At 44.8% G+C, this 12,069-nt stretch overlaps 2 protein-coding genes across 18 annotated transcripts in view; one reads left to right on the top strand and one right to left on the bottom strand.

The window, feature by feature from the left end:
* Window positions 1-1,293, bottom strand: part of COL4A3 (collagen type IV alpha 3 chain) — a 137,593-nt gene extending 136,300 nt beyond the window's left edge. For 4 of the 6 annotated variants that reach the window (XM_053215879.1, XM_053215880.1, XM_053215881.1 and 1 more), the window contains exon 1: window positions 335-1,293. In XM_053215879.1, coding sequence (XP_053071854.1) covers window positions 335-1,126 — 792 coding nt within the window. In that variant the 5' untranslated portion in view covers window positions 1,127-1,293. Of the gene's footprint in view, window positions 1-2; window positions 279-334 lie in introns of those variants that run through there. The other 2 variants (XM_027048864.2, XM_027048872.2) reach the window with 1 other exon arrangement.
* Window positions 263-12,069, top strand: part of COL4A4 (collagen type IV alpha 4 chain) — a 130,148-nt gene continuing 118,341 nt past the window's right edge. For 10 of the 12 annotated variants that reach the window (XM_053215885.1, XM_053215884.1, XM_027048834.2 and 7 more), the window contains exons 1-2: window positions 568-805; window positions 2,512-2,674. The gene's annotated coding sequence lies outside the window, so the exon portion shown is untranslated. Of the gene's footprint in view, window positions 420-567; window positions 806-2,511; window positions 2,675-12,069 lie in introns of those variants that run through there. The other 2 variants (XM_027048808.2, XM_027048814.2) reach the window with 2 other exon arrangements.

Here is a 12,069-nt window from a genome sequence, read left to right as displayed (position 1 = left end):
ACCTTGCCTGTCGTGGGCGCCGCCGCCAGGAGCACCAGCAGGAGCTGCAGCAGCAGCGCGGGCGGCCTCCGCGCCGTCCCGGAGCTCATGGTGGGCGCCGGCTCAGAGCCCCGGCGTGTCCAGTGACCTGCAGGCTCTGCGGCCACCGCGTCCCTCGCGCGGCGCGGGTTGGGGAGCCCGGCTGTGAAGCTCGCCTCGCCAGCCCGCCCGGGGCGGGTTTTGCAGGGCTCAGCCGCGCCGTCCGTCCCTCCCCACTGAGGCTTTTGACTGCGGCTCCAAGGGAGGGAAGAAGTGGCGCAGGTCCCGCCCTCGTCCCCCCTCCCCTTCAACTCACCAGGCAATGTCCCTCCGAGCCGGGCACCGTGCCCAGGAGCGCAGCGGAGGCCGCGCGCTGCGGGGCAGGTGGGCGCGGATCCAGGGTAAGGGGTTCGGAGAGGATGCTCCCGAGGTCCTGGGGCCGGGGCGGGGCCTGGGGGGCGCGGGTCGGAGGTGGGGAATTTGGGGGTGTGCGCTGGGGAGGCGGCGGAGCGGGGTGGGGGGAGTGGCCAGCGGCCGTGCCCAGATTAAGCGGGAGGCGCGCCGGGCGTCGGCACTCGGGCGGCCCTGCCTGCTCTCGGCTCCCGCGGCGGTGCCCTCTCGCCGCTTCTCCACCCGCCGCCAACGTGCAGCCGCCGCGCCGGGCGGTGAAAGAGCAGGGACCAGGCCGCCGGGTCGCGCGTAGGTTCGGACGCGGCGGAACCGGGACGTGCGCGCCGCGCGGGCTGCGACCTGGCGGCTTCCGGCGCGGCGAGCGTCCCCCCGCGAGGTAAGACGCCCACCGCCCAGTCGGGGCCACCGCAGCCCGCCCCCCCCCCCCCCCACCAGGCCCCGGGCACCTGCCCTGGGGAGTGCGGGGCGGGAGCGGGCAGTGGAGGAAGCGTGGCCTGTGAGGGTGGCGGGAGGGGCTGCGGGGTTGGGGCCCCGGGGTCACCAGAGGAGAGCTTGTCTGGCTCCCGGGCTTGTCTGCCTGGGCTTGAACTGGGCGCTGTGTGTTGATTAATTTGGAGGCTCGAGTTACCAGCCTGGCAGTCTGGGCACTCGGGAATGCCAAGAGCAGGAGGCAGCTGAGGGGAAAGAGAAAGCCCATCCTATTCTTTGCTACGTTGAACTGGCTTTTCAGGGTAAATCTTATCTGCGGAAACGCAGGGGAAAACCAAGAGCCAACTTCGTCCTGGGTGTCGAGCTCCTGAGAAGGCCTTTCGTGAACGCGGATACAAACGCGCAGGGTCTTGCTTCTTAGGGCCCTGTCTTCAGATCAGTGAACCGACGTGCCACTCACCACGTTGGTTCCGGGGTGGGGGTGGGGGGGTGCATTTAGATCCCTTCTGGGAATCATGTCATTACATACAGAAAAATACAATTAAATCAGAATCACTTCTACTGGAGTACAAATCAGAGCATCATAGTGGTGATACAGCCGCAGAGGTGCAACCTTATCGTTGCACTGAAGACCCCTCTGTCTAGGCAGATCCGTTCAACAACTGTAATCTCCAGTAGTGGTGACGGCAAAACTAAGATGTGAAAGTATTAGCGGATGCAAACTCCCAAGAAGTGCCCATGCTATTGTAGTTTGTAGCCTGTATTCATCACTGCCGGAAATGGGGAACTTCCAGGAAAGGTTAGAGAAAAGGGACATGGGCTTTTTGTTGCCATACGTTCACAGGCCACCTGAATTCCGTCTCCATGTTAAGCGCCCCTGCTTTGGGGCAGTGTTGCTGACATCTGCAGTAGATGGCCATCAAATGCCAAGTGTGAAATGTGTGGTTTGGTCAGTGATTGTGGGGAACCACTTGCTGGCACTTAGAATAGGGTTGATTATTGTGTTAGACCTATGTAGCCATGTACGTAGGCAAAACCCTAACAGCGGATGGATGAAGACATCTCCTCTCCCCCCCTCCCTTTTTTTTTTTTTTTTTGGCTGGAGAGTGAATTTTACCGTCTTCCCTCTGTTTTTCATGCCAGCGATTGTCAACTGTGGCTGTGCATTAGAAGTTCCTAAGAAGTTCTAAAAATCCTGATACCCAATGCATCCCAAGCCAGTCACACCAGACCTTTCACGGGTAGGAGTCAGGTGTGCTGTAAAATTCCCTGGAAATTCCCGTGTGCAACTGTGTTTGAGAGCTACTGTTTTACATGCAAACTTTGGTTAGCTGAATTGAATTAGGGTCTCTTCTTTGTAGAAAAATCAAAAGGACATATATTAAACTCTTTAGCACACATAATGTTGCATTGTGGTACAGAGTAGCTTCTCCCTATTGACAGGGAAGGCTCTTAAGGAACCTCCTCCTGGCACCCTTGTTAGGTAGGACATCAGGTGCTCAGTTGATGAAATATGAGTGTCCAAGAATTCCAAAAGATGTATGATAATATTCTATGAACTCACATTACTTCGTAGACAAAAAAAAAAAAAAAAATCAAAACAAAAAAAAAACCCTCAATGCTAGTGCTGAATCCCCTCTCTTTTAATTCCAGAAGATTTCTCCATTTTGGATTTCAATTCCTTTTCCTGAAACCAAGTCATTTTGAAAGAAGATCAGACTTGGCTTTGTCGACTTTGAAATGGGAGGCAGCCATCAACTGCAAGTCGCTTCTGATGCTGCAACAGAGCAGGAAAGAAACCTGTGATGTAAACACGGTAAGGAGGAAGCAGTTGTTAAGAGCTTGGTCTCTGGGGTAGACTCTGGATTTTGAGTCCTTTCCATACCTGCTAGTGTGAGCTAAACTATCTGGGATGGCATCTTCTCTTCTGTAAAATGGGTGTAATCATGGTCCCCACCTCAAGGAGCTGTAGGAATCCAGTGCAGCAAGGCATTAGAAGCTTTGTTCAGGGTCTTCCCCAAACAAGCACATTTTGGGATCTGATTCTCCAGGCGCATAAAGGAAAGTAGGGTGAACGCGATTAGAAATGGCGGCACAAGATAGAGATGCTCTTCTCAACTCAGTAGGAGTAGGAGTTCCTCAGTAGGAAAGGGCAAGGGTCAGACACGCCCCACTAGCTCCCTTGAGGTCAACCCACTACTAAGACATCTAGAACAATGTTACTTAGCATCCTGAGAGCAGTAGCTTCGGCATTCTGGAGAGCTGGTTACAAATGCAGAGTCTCAGGGCACCTGGCTGGCTCAGTCAGCAGAACACGTGACTCTAGATCTCAGCGTTGGGAGTTCGAGCCCTGTGTTGGGCATGGACCCTACTCAAAAAAAAAAAAAAGAATGCAGAATCCTAGGCACTACCCCAGACCCATTGAATCAGAGCCTGCATTCACCAAGGTCTCCCACTGATTCCTCCTCACATTAAACTTTGAGAAGTGGTTTGTCTAAAAGCCAGATTTCACCACCCATCCCTCACCTCCCCACCACATACATACACTCTCCTTTGGTACAGTGTTGTATACCTGAAACTAATGTAATATTCTGTGTCAACTATACTTCAATTAAAAAAAAAAAGTCACACCCAGACACACATAGACACACAAAATGTTTGGTACACTCACTAGGTAGTGTCAGTAAACCAGAATTCTTGGGGTGAAGGGACTTGATTTTTCACTGTTGGTTCTTAAAATGTGGTAAAGTAGAAGGAAAGTGGGGGATGGCTCTTTTTGTACGTACAAAGGATACAGAGGTCTCTACTTTTGATGTTGATGGCAGATGAAAGTTTTGAACAAAATGAAGTGGTCGTTGCCTTTGACAAGCCTTATGTTATTATTTTGCCCCTTTTCCATAATGACAACATCATGTGGGTTTTCTACACGGTACTTAAATATATAGTGGTCGCTTCCTTCCCTTTGAGTGTAAGCCCCGTGAGGGTAGGGGTCCTTTTGGCGTTCTTTACTGTTGGTAAATGAACGACTTAAGTGATGTAACCAGTTGCCTCAGGATTCACACCCAGGTCTGTTTTCTTCCAAAGTTCCTGATCTTTCTATAGCCTTTATTGTACAGGGATGTGCCTCTGCTTTCGATGAGGTGGCCGTAGCTCCTCCTTTCCTTAATCTTTTTTTTTTTTTTTTTTGCTTCATCTCCCCATTTAGCCATCCCTTTTGTTTCAAAAACCTTCTCTTTGCAGCACCTCGAAAACAGACGTTTAGGTTGTTTTCGAGTCTCAGAGTCATTATCAACTCCTGTCAGCTCTTTTCCATTTTACATCTCTGGATTCCTTCACTGCTTTTCTAAGCTCCTGCCCAGTTCCTGCACTTACCATCTATGGATTACGGTAGCCTTCTAGCCAGTGCCTTGCAAGTTCCCTCTGAAACCCATCTTCTAAGACATTGTCGGAGTTCCACTTAAAATTGCACGTCGTATGGGAAAAGACCGATTGCTTTTGGAACAGTTAGAAACAGTCCCCAAATTTCAGAGGCTTCCAGTAACAAGATTTTCCCTCTCTGTTTACATTACATATTCACCCCAGAGTGTGGGGAGGCGAGAGAGGGGAGGATGCTTTGCTTATGATAGCCACTCAGGAACCTCTTGGAAATTCCCATGCAACATGTTCTCTCATCTCAGAAGGGGGAGAGGATGTGTCAAGTAAGAAACTGCTCTGAAAGCTTCCACAGGGATGTGGCTCATACTCATTATACTAAACTGGCGTTTCATTGGCCAAAGTGGTCACTTGACCACACTTCATTTTGTAAGGGATGGGGAAAGACTACCACACGCCTGCAAAGAGGGCTGGAAATATTTGGTGAATGTTAGTAATGCCCATCATCTACATCGTAGCACTTGCTTACTTTAAAGCCTCCAGAAACCCTTCTTTGTCTGCTTTGCAGCTGATTCCACGCTTCTTAGAATAGAACAGGGTGGTCTAAAATCAACTTTTTGTACTGCATTTTACTTTTCTGGATTACAAGGCCTTTGAGGGCGGGTACAGAAGGTGATGTTTTTTTTTTAACATAATAGATGCAAAATTAATTTACTGAGTTGTGATTTTTGTACAAGAAACAGTCAGTACCTATCTAAACTACACGACGCGAGGAGCTTCACAGGTGCATTCATCCCGTGCCACCCACACCACAGTCACGACGCAGAGCTTTTCTCTGGCTTGCTGCCCCTTTGCAGCCCATCTCTCACCACTCCCGTCCCCAGGCAAACATCGATCTGCTTTCTGTCACTGTAGATTGCTTGGCATTTTCTGGAATTTTATACAAATGGAATCAAACAGTGCGTCCCCTTTGTGTCTGGCTTCTTTGACTCAGCGGAATGCTGGTGAGATCCCTCCGTGCCGTGTGTAACAGCAGTTTGTTCCTGTTGCTTCCACCGGATGCCTATCAGCTTTTCAAACGCCGTTTACCAGCGGGTGGACATTTGATTTGTCTCCAGTTAGGGGGCTGTTACAAATAAAGCGGCTGTGGATACTTGTGCGCAAGGCTTGTGTGCCCATGTGCTTCCGGTGCTCTTGAATAAATGCCTAGAAGTGACATGGCTAGACCACAGGGTAGGTGTATGTTTAATTACAAAAGAAGCTGTTTTCCAAAGTAGTTGTATCATTCTGTGTTCTCACCTGGATTCTGTGTTCTCACCCGCATTCCGTGTTCTCCCCCACATTCTCTGTTCTCCTCCACAATGTGTGAGAGCTCTAGCTCCTGCATATATTTCTGACACATTCGTTTGGTATCCTCAATCTTTTTAATTTTATTCTTTTTTTTTAACTTTATTTTGAGAGAGAGAGAGCACGAGCAGAGGAAGGGCAGAGAGAAAGGAAGAGAGAGAATCCTAAGCAGGCTCCATGCTGTCAGCACGGAGCCCGACGTGAGGCTGGATCCCATGACGGCGAGATCATGACCTGAGCTGGAATCAAGAGTCTGGACGCTCAACCGACTGAGTCACCCAGGCGCCCCTGTCTTAGTTTTATTCTGATGGTTATACAGTGGTGTGTCAATGTGTTTTTTTTTTCATTTGCCTGATAACTCATGATGCTCAACCTCATTTCATGTACTTCTTAACCATTCGTAGAACTTCTTTTCTGAGGTGTCTGTTCAAATCTATTCCCCATTTTAAAAACATTGATTGTTTGGGGTGCCTGGGTGGCTCAGTCTGTTAAGTGTCCATCTCTTGATTTCGGCTCAGGTCATGATCTCATGGTACGTGAGATCGAGCCCCTGTGTTGGGCTCTGCACTGACACTGTGGAGCCTGCTTGGATTTCTCTCTCCCTCTCTCTCTGTTCCTCCCCTGCTCTCTCTCGAACTCTCCCTCGAGCTTGAGCTCTCTCTCAAATAAATAAACAAGCTTAAGAATAAAAAATAAAAAAAAATGTTCCTCTTCTTACTGTTGAGTTATATTAGTTGTTTATATATATATATATATATATATATATAATTTTATTATTAAAACAATGTTTTTTCAATGTTTGTTCATTTTTGAGAGACAGAGACAGAGCGCAAACAGGGGAGGAGCAGAGAGAGAGAGAGAGAGAGAGACAAAATCTGAAGCAGGCTCCAGGGTCTGAGCTGTCAGCACTGAGCCCAACTCAGGGCTCGAGCCCATGAGCCGAGAGATCATGACCTGAGCCGAAGTTGGATGCTTAACCGACTGAGCCACCCAGGCGCCCCAGGATCTGTTTTAAATTTGCTTTTCTTATACGGATATCCAGCTGTCCCAGCACCATTTGTTGAAAAGACTTCTCTTTCTCCACTAAATCGTCTTGATTTTAAGAGAAAATCAATTAATTGTCTACATTTGGGTCTTTTATTTGTTCCTCTCATATACCTGTCTCTTCTTTCACCAATGTTACATTTCCTTAGTACTATAGCTTTCGAGCAGGTTCTTGAAATCAGGGTATGCAAGTTCTCCAACTTTGTTGTTGGTTTTTTAAAAAATAGCTTATGCTGTCCTAGATAATTTGAACTTACATATATGTGTATTTGATCAGCTCACGTCGTGTTAAGGACAGTGGTGTCTACATTCATGAGGGGTATTGATCTATAGTTGTCTTGTAATATCCTCATCTAGTTGGTATTTGAGTAATACTTACCTCATAAAACGAGTTGCCTAGCATTCTATCTTCTATTTTCTGTAAGAGTATTTGAAGAATTGATGTCATTTCTTCCTTAAATATTTGATAGAATTCACCGGTGAAGCCAGCTGACCCTGGAGTTTTCCTTGTGGAAGGTTTTGAATTTCATTTAATTATCGTGAATTTAACTGATATAGGGCTATGCAGATTTTCTGTTGCTTCCTGTGTCAGTTTTGATAATTTTCATCTTTCTTGGAATGTGTTCATTTTTTATACATTATCAAATGTATTAGTATATAATTGTTCAGAAGATTCTGATCTTTTTAAAAACATTTTTAATGTTTATTTTTGAGAAAGAGAGAGAGAGAGAGAGCACACACACACACAAGCGGGGGAGGGGCAGAGAGTGAGGGAGACATAGAATCAGAAGCAGGCTCCAGGCTCTGAGCTGTCAGCACAGAGCCTGACGCAGGGCTTGAACCCATGAACTGTGAAATCATGACCTAAGCTGAAGTCGGACTCTTAACCGACTTGAGCCACCCAGGCCCCCCTGATCTTTTTAATACCTGTAGATCTGTCATGTTTTCCCCTTTGTCATTTTTGACAATGGTAATTTATCAAGTTGATCAATTTTATTTACCTTTTTAAAAACTGAAGAGCCAAGGTTAGAGTTTCATTCATTGTTCTCTATTGCTTGAATGCTTTTTCTTCTGTTGAGTTCCTGTTCTACCTTTATTATTTCTTAGCTTTGATTAATTTGTTCTTCTTTTCCTCATTTTCCAGAATAGGAGCTTAGATAATTGATTTAGACTTTTCTTCTTTCTTAATATGAACATTTATAGATATATTTTCTTTGCCTGTGTTGGGTAAGTTATATCCCATAAATTTTGATGTGTTGTTTTCATTATCACTCAGTTCAAAATATTTTCTTTGACTCATGGGTTATTTGGAGTGTGTTAATTTCCAAATATTTGGAAATTTCCTAGGTGGTTTATGAAGTTGAGTCTGAATTCAATTCTCCACAAGATTTCAATCTTTTGGAATCTATTGAGATTGTTTCATGTTCCAGTGTATGGTCTATCTTGGTAAACACACTACATCCACGTGGGGGAAAGAATATATATTCAGTAGTTGTTGGGTGTAGTCTTTTATATATATAAATTAGGGCAGGGTGGTTGATGGTGTTCTTCAGATCTTCTGTGTCTTGACTGATACTTTCTACCTTGTTCTATCAAATACCAAGAGAAGAGTTAGTGTCCCAGGTATGTTTGAAAAATTATCTCTTTTTTTAGTTTTTCGATTTTTGCTTCCCGTATTTTGAAGTTCTGCTACTAAGTCCCTGTATTTATGATATGTGTTGCTTTCTGGTATATTAACTTTCTGATCCGTATCGTGTTGCTTCCTATTTTCAAATCTCTTATGTGCCATTGGCATAGCCAGTCTGCCTTTCTTGTATGTACTATTTGTGTGGGAGATGTTTTCCTGGCCTTTGCTTTCAATATATTTGTGTCTTTTTATTTAAAGTGTGTATTTTATGGCATATAGTTGGCTTTTTCTTTTTTAAATCAAGTATGGCAGTCTTTGCCTTTTAGTAGGAATTTTTAGTATATTTTCATATGAACTAGTTGATAGGATTATAGTTAGGTCTGCCATTTCTCCATTTATTTTCTGTCTCAGTTCCTTTTTTGGGGATTCTTTTATGTTATTCAATTTTTTTAGTATTCCATTTTAATTTTTCATTGGCTTCTACTTATATCTTTCTGAATTGTTTTTAGTAGTTACTTTAGTGATTACAATACACATCTTTAACTTTCCCCGATCTACTTAAAAGTAATATTGATTACTTCAGGTAAAGAAAATTCATTTTAGTATCTACAGGGCCTAGCATGGTATTTGATACAAAATGGGAGATGGATAGATATTTCTTGAATGAACAAAATCATAGGTATTTATTTACGTTGTACCAAAAGTATATGGAGTTGATTCCAGAAAAAAACTTTCTGGCGAATGCCAGGCAAGTTAACTGAAATTCACTTCAAATTTTAAACATTATTACATTTTTAGTTGACTTGAATTTACAAATCTTATAATTTTCATGTATAGTCAAAATTCTGTGTACTATTTTATTTTTTACACATGCTTAATACTTTTGTTGTAAAAAATTAATATAGACCTCTTCTTATCCTTAATTTCTGAAGTTTGGGAAAAAAATCTCACTTTCCAATTTTAGAACACGGAGACAATGTTACTTTAATAATAGAATTCTTTATGTTTTCGTGAAACTTCCAGCTGTTAGTCATCTCGGCCACTCTGCCCACATGATATCCTCTTCCCATACCTAGCATGCTGTCTTGGCTTTGAGCAGTTATTTACTGGTGCATAATGTCCACACAGAAACACTGAATGTGTTTTATGGTCTGCAGCAACCTATGGGATGGGCTAGCTTTGAAGCCTAGGTTTGAGGGATGCCCTTGAAACGTTTATTAGGTTCCAGAGGTCAGAAGCATCCCGAGAAGAGTCTAGTTCCAGGTCTTGCCCCAAAGGAGAGACCCAGTAGGAGATTCTGAGTTTCTAGGAGCCAGCTCCTGCCAGACACAAGACAGATGGACACTGGGTAGAAGGCAGAAATGCAGCCAGAGGAAAAGGAGATAGTTAAGCTCTCCTCAGAAAAGGTACAAGACTCACATGACTACTGTGCTCCTTCTCACCAAGACAAAGCTTTCCTCCTGTCTTGGAACCAACTGCACACTCACCCTACTTTGTTTACCTTTAAAGTTCATTTGGACATTACAAGAAAGATTTTGTAAAATCTTTCTTTCTTTCTTTCTTTCTTTCTTTCTTTCTTTCTTTCTTTCTTTCGCCTACATGGCTACCTTAAATGTTTGAATATTCAACTTTCCTACGTTTTAGTGAGAAACGATGCCCTTTAAGATTTCCAACTGTCCTATAGAAGTTTCTAGATTTGCGATCCCAAACATACAGACCTTCACACAAGAAAAATTCAAGTTTTCGGTGTTTCGTGGGAAGCTGAATGTCTTTGTATCATAGTGTTCCCATTACATTCAGAAATGACTCTCCCTGCTGCTGCTATTATTGAAGGCTAAAGTTGTTCTTAGAGATGAATTCCTGAAACTCATCCATGAATTTTCATGAATTTTGAAGCTGTGTCGTGTCATGGCTAATAAGGAAGTCTTTGGAGTTTGAATCCTGGGTATGCCACTTACTGCGTGTGTGACTTACTTGTAAAAGAAGTAATCATAATATTTAACTCAGGGTTACTGTGAAGGTTGCAGCTCTGTGTTAAGCCCTTAGCAGTGCTTAGCATATAGGTGGTCCTCTGGCAATGCTGCTCATTATAATTTCTAAAAAAAAAAATTATGTTTATTTATTTTTGAGAGAGAGAGAGAGAAGAGTGCAGACTGGGGAGGGGCAGAGAGAGAGGGAGACACAGAATCCGAAGCAGGCTCCAGGCTCTGAGATGTCAGCAGGGAGCCTGATGCGGGGCTTGAACCCATGAACTGTGAGATTATGACCTGAGCCGAAGTCAGACGCTCAACTGATGGAGCCACCCAAGTGCCCCTATACTTTCTTATGGTCGTGGTGTTGGTGACTATTGTGATGATGGCGAAGAGGAGGAGAAAGGAAAGCAGAAGAGGAGAAGGAGGGCTAAGAAGTGTGTGTGTGTGTGTGTGTGTGTGTGTGTGTGTGTGTAGTGGGGCAGGGGTTAGAGGGAACTGCAGCAACAGTGATAGCAGAAGGACCTGTCTTTCTGGTTGATAAACCCCAATGCCAGCCTTTTCCTAAGGTCTTCTCCAACTTATGTTAACTCTGTGATTCTCCACTAACTGAAGATTCTTCATCTCCCTCCATAATTTCTCTCTCCGTGTTTTTTTTCAAATTTTTATTTATTTATTTTGAGAGAGGGAGAATGACAGCAAGAGAGTGGGGGAAGGGCAGAGAGAGAAGGAGACAGGATCCCTCTGTCACGCCATCAGCGTAGCGCCAGATGTGGGGCTCAAGCTCATGAGCCGTGAGATCGTGACCTGAGCCGAGATCTAGAGTCGGACACTCAACCAACTGAGCCACCCAGGCGCCCCTGTCCTTGTGTTTAATAGGTACTTTGGGAGGGTCTGTCATAGCTTATTCCTCTTTTCTTTCCCCCAGATCTTTTTGCCTCTCCTGACCAATCTTGGCCTCTTCCTGAGTTTTGCCCGGGCTTCGAGTTCCCAATTTTCTAACCCTTCTCTAATATGTTGTGCATGGGAGCTCTTTTGCTCCTACAGGGTATTAGGAAGGAAGGAAACAAACATTTTTTTAACTACTATCACATGTCAGGCACTGTGCTAGGCACTAGTGTAGACTCATGTAATTCTCTCAGGGATTAATTTCACATGCTGAGAAGTCAGAAGCTCAGAGGAGTTATGTACTTGCTCAGGGTTACAAGGCTAAGTGGTCAAGATCTGAGCACAAGGCTTTCTAACTCCAGAGCCTGCTGTTATCCCTAACCGTGAGATGCATGGACCAGGAGAAGAAGGCAGATTGTCTCTGTGGAGGAGGGGAGAAGTCACCAAAGGCACACGTCAGCCTCACAGTACGGGTGGGCCCTGCCTGTTGGGATTATGGGGTGTTACTGCCAGAGCTCAACACAAAGGCAGTTCCCAGAGGTCTGAAAGGTCCAGAGAATTCAGATAGAGTCACCCGGCCCTGCCCAGAGGGGAAAATCACAGACCTAGAGAAACCTGGGGGATTAGTGTTTTTGACATGAGACATACAGCATTTTGAGTCAAGAATGTCATTCTTAGCTTGGAGGTGAGGGCCCATCTGGTTTTGAAAATCCATTGTGTATTTTTGGAACATATATCACCTCCATGCAGTTCCCAAGCAGTGACATTATTATGGTTGTTGTCAACTTTTCTGTTGATATTGGGAGGAGTCCTCAAGGAGAAAATGATAATAAAAGCCTATGTTGGCAGAATAGTAGGTTAGCTGAGATATAGTCCAGTTGGCTTTGGACTAACGAATTCAGCTCCAAGGTCAACTGAGGACTCCATAGCACTCTTAAACAATTCAACTGAACCTGCAGGGAA

This window comes from Acinonyx jubatus, chromosome C1 (genome assembly GCF_027475565.1).
Source record: "Acinonyx jubatus isolate Ajub_Pintada_27869175 chromosome C1, VMU_Ajub_asm_v1.0, whole genome shotgun sequence".
Lineage (NCBI taxonomy): Eukaryota > Metazoa > Chordata > Mammalia > Carnivora > Felidae > Acinonyx > Acinonyx jubatus.
Note: the sequence above shows the minus strand (reverse complement) of the source record. Positions and strands in the feature narration are given on the sequence as shown.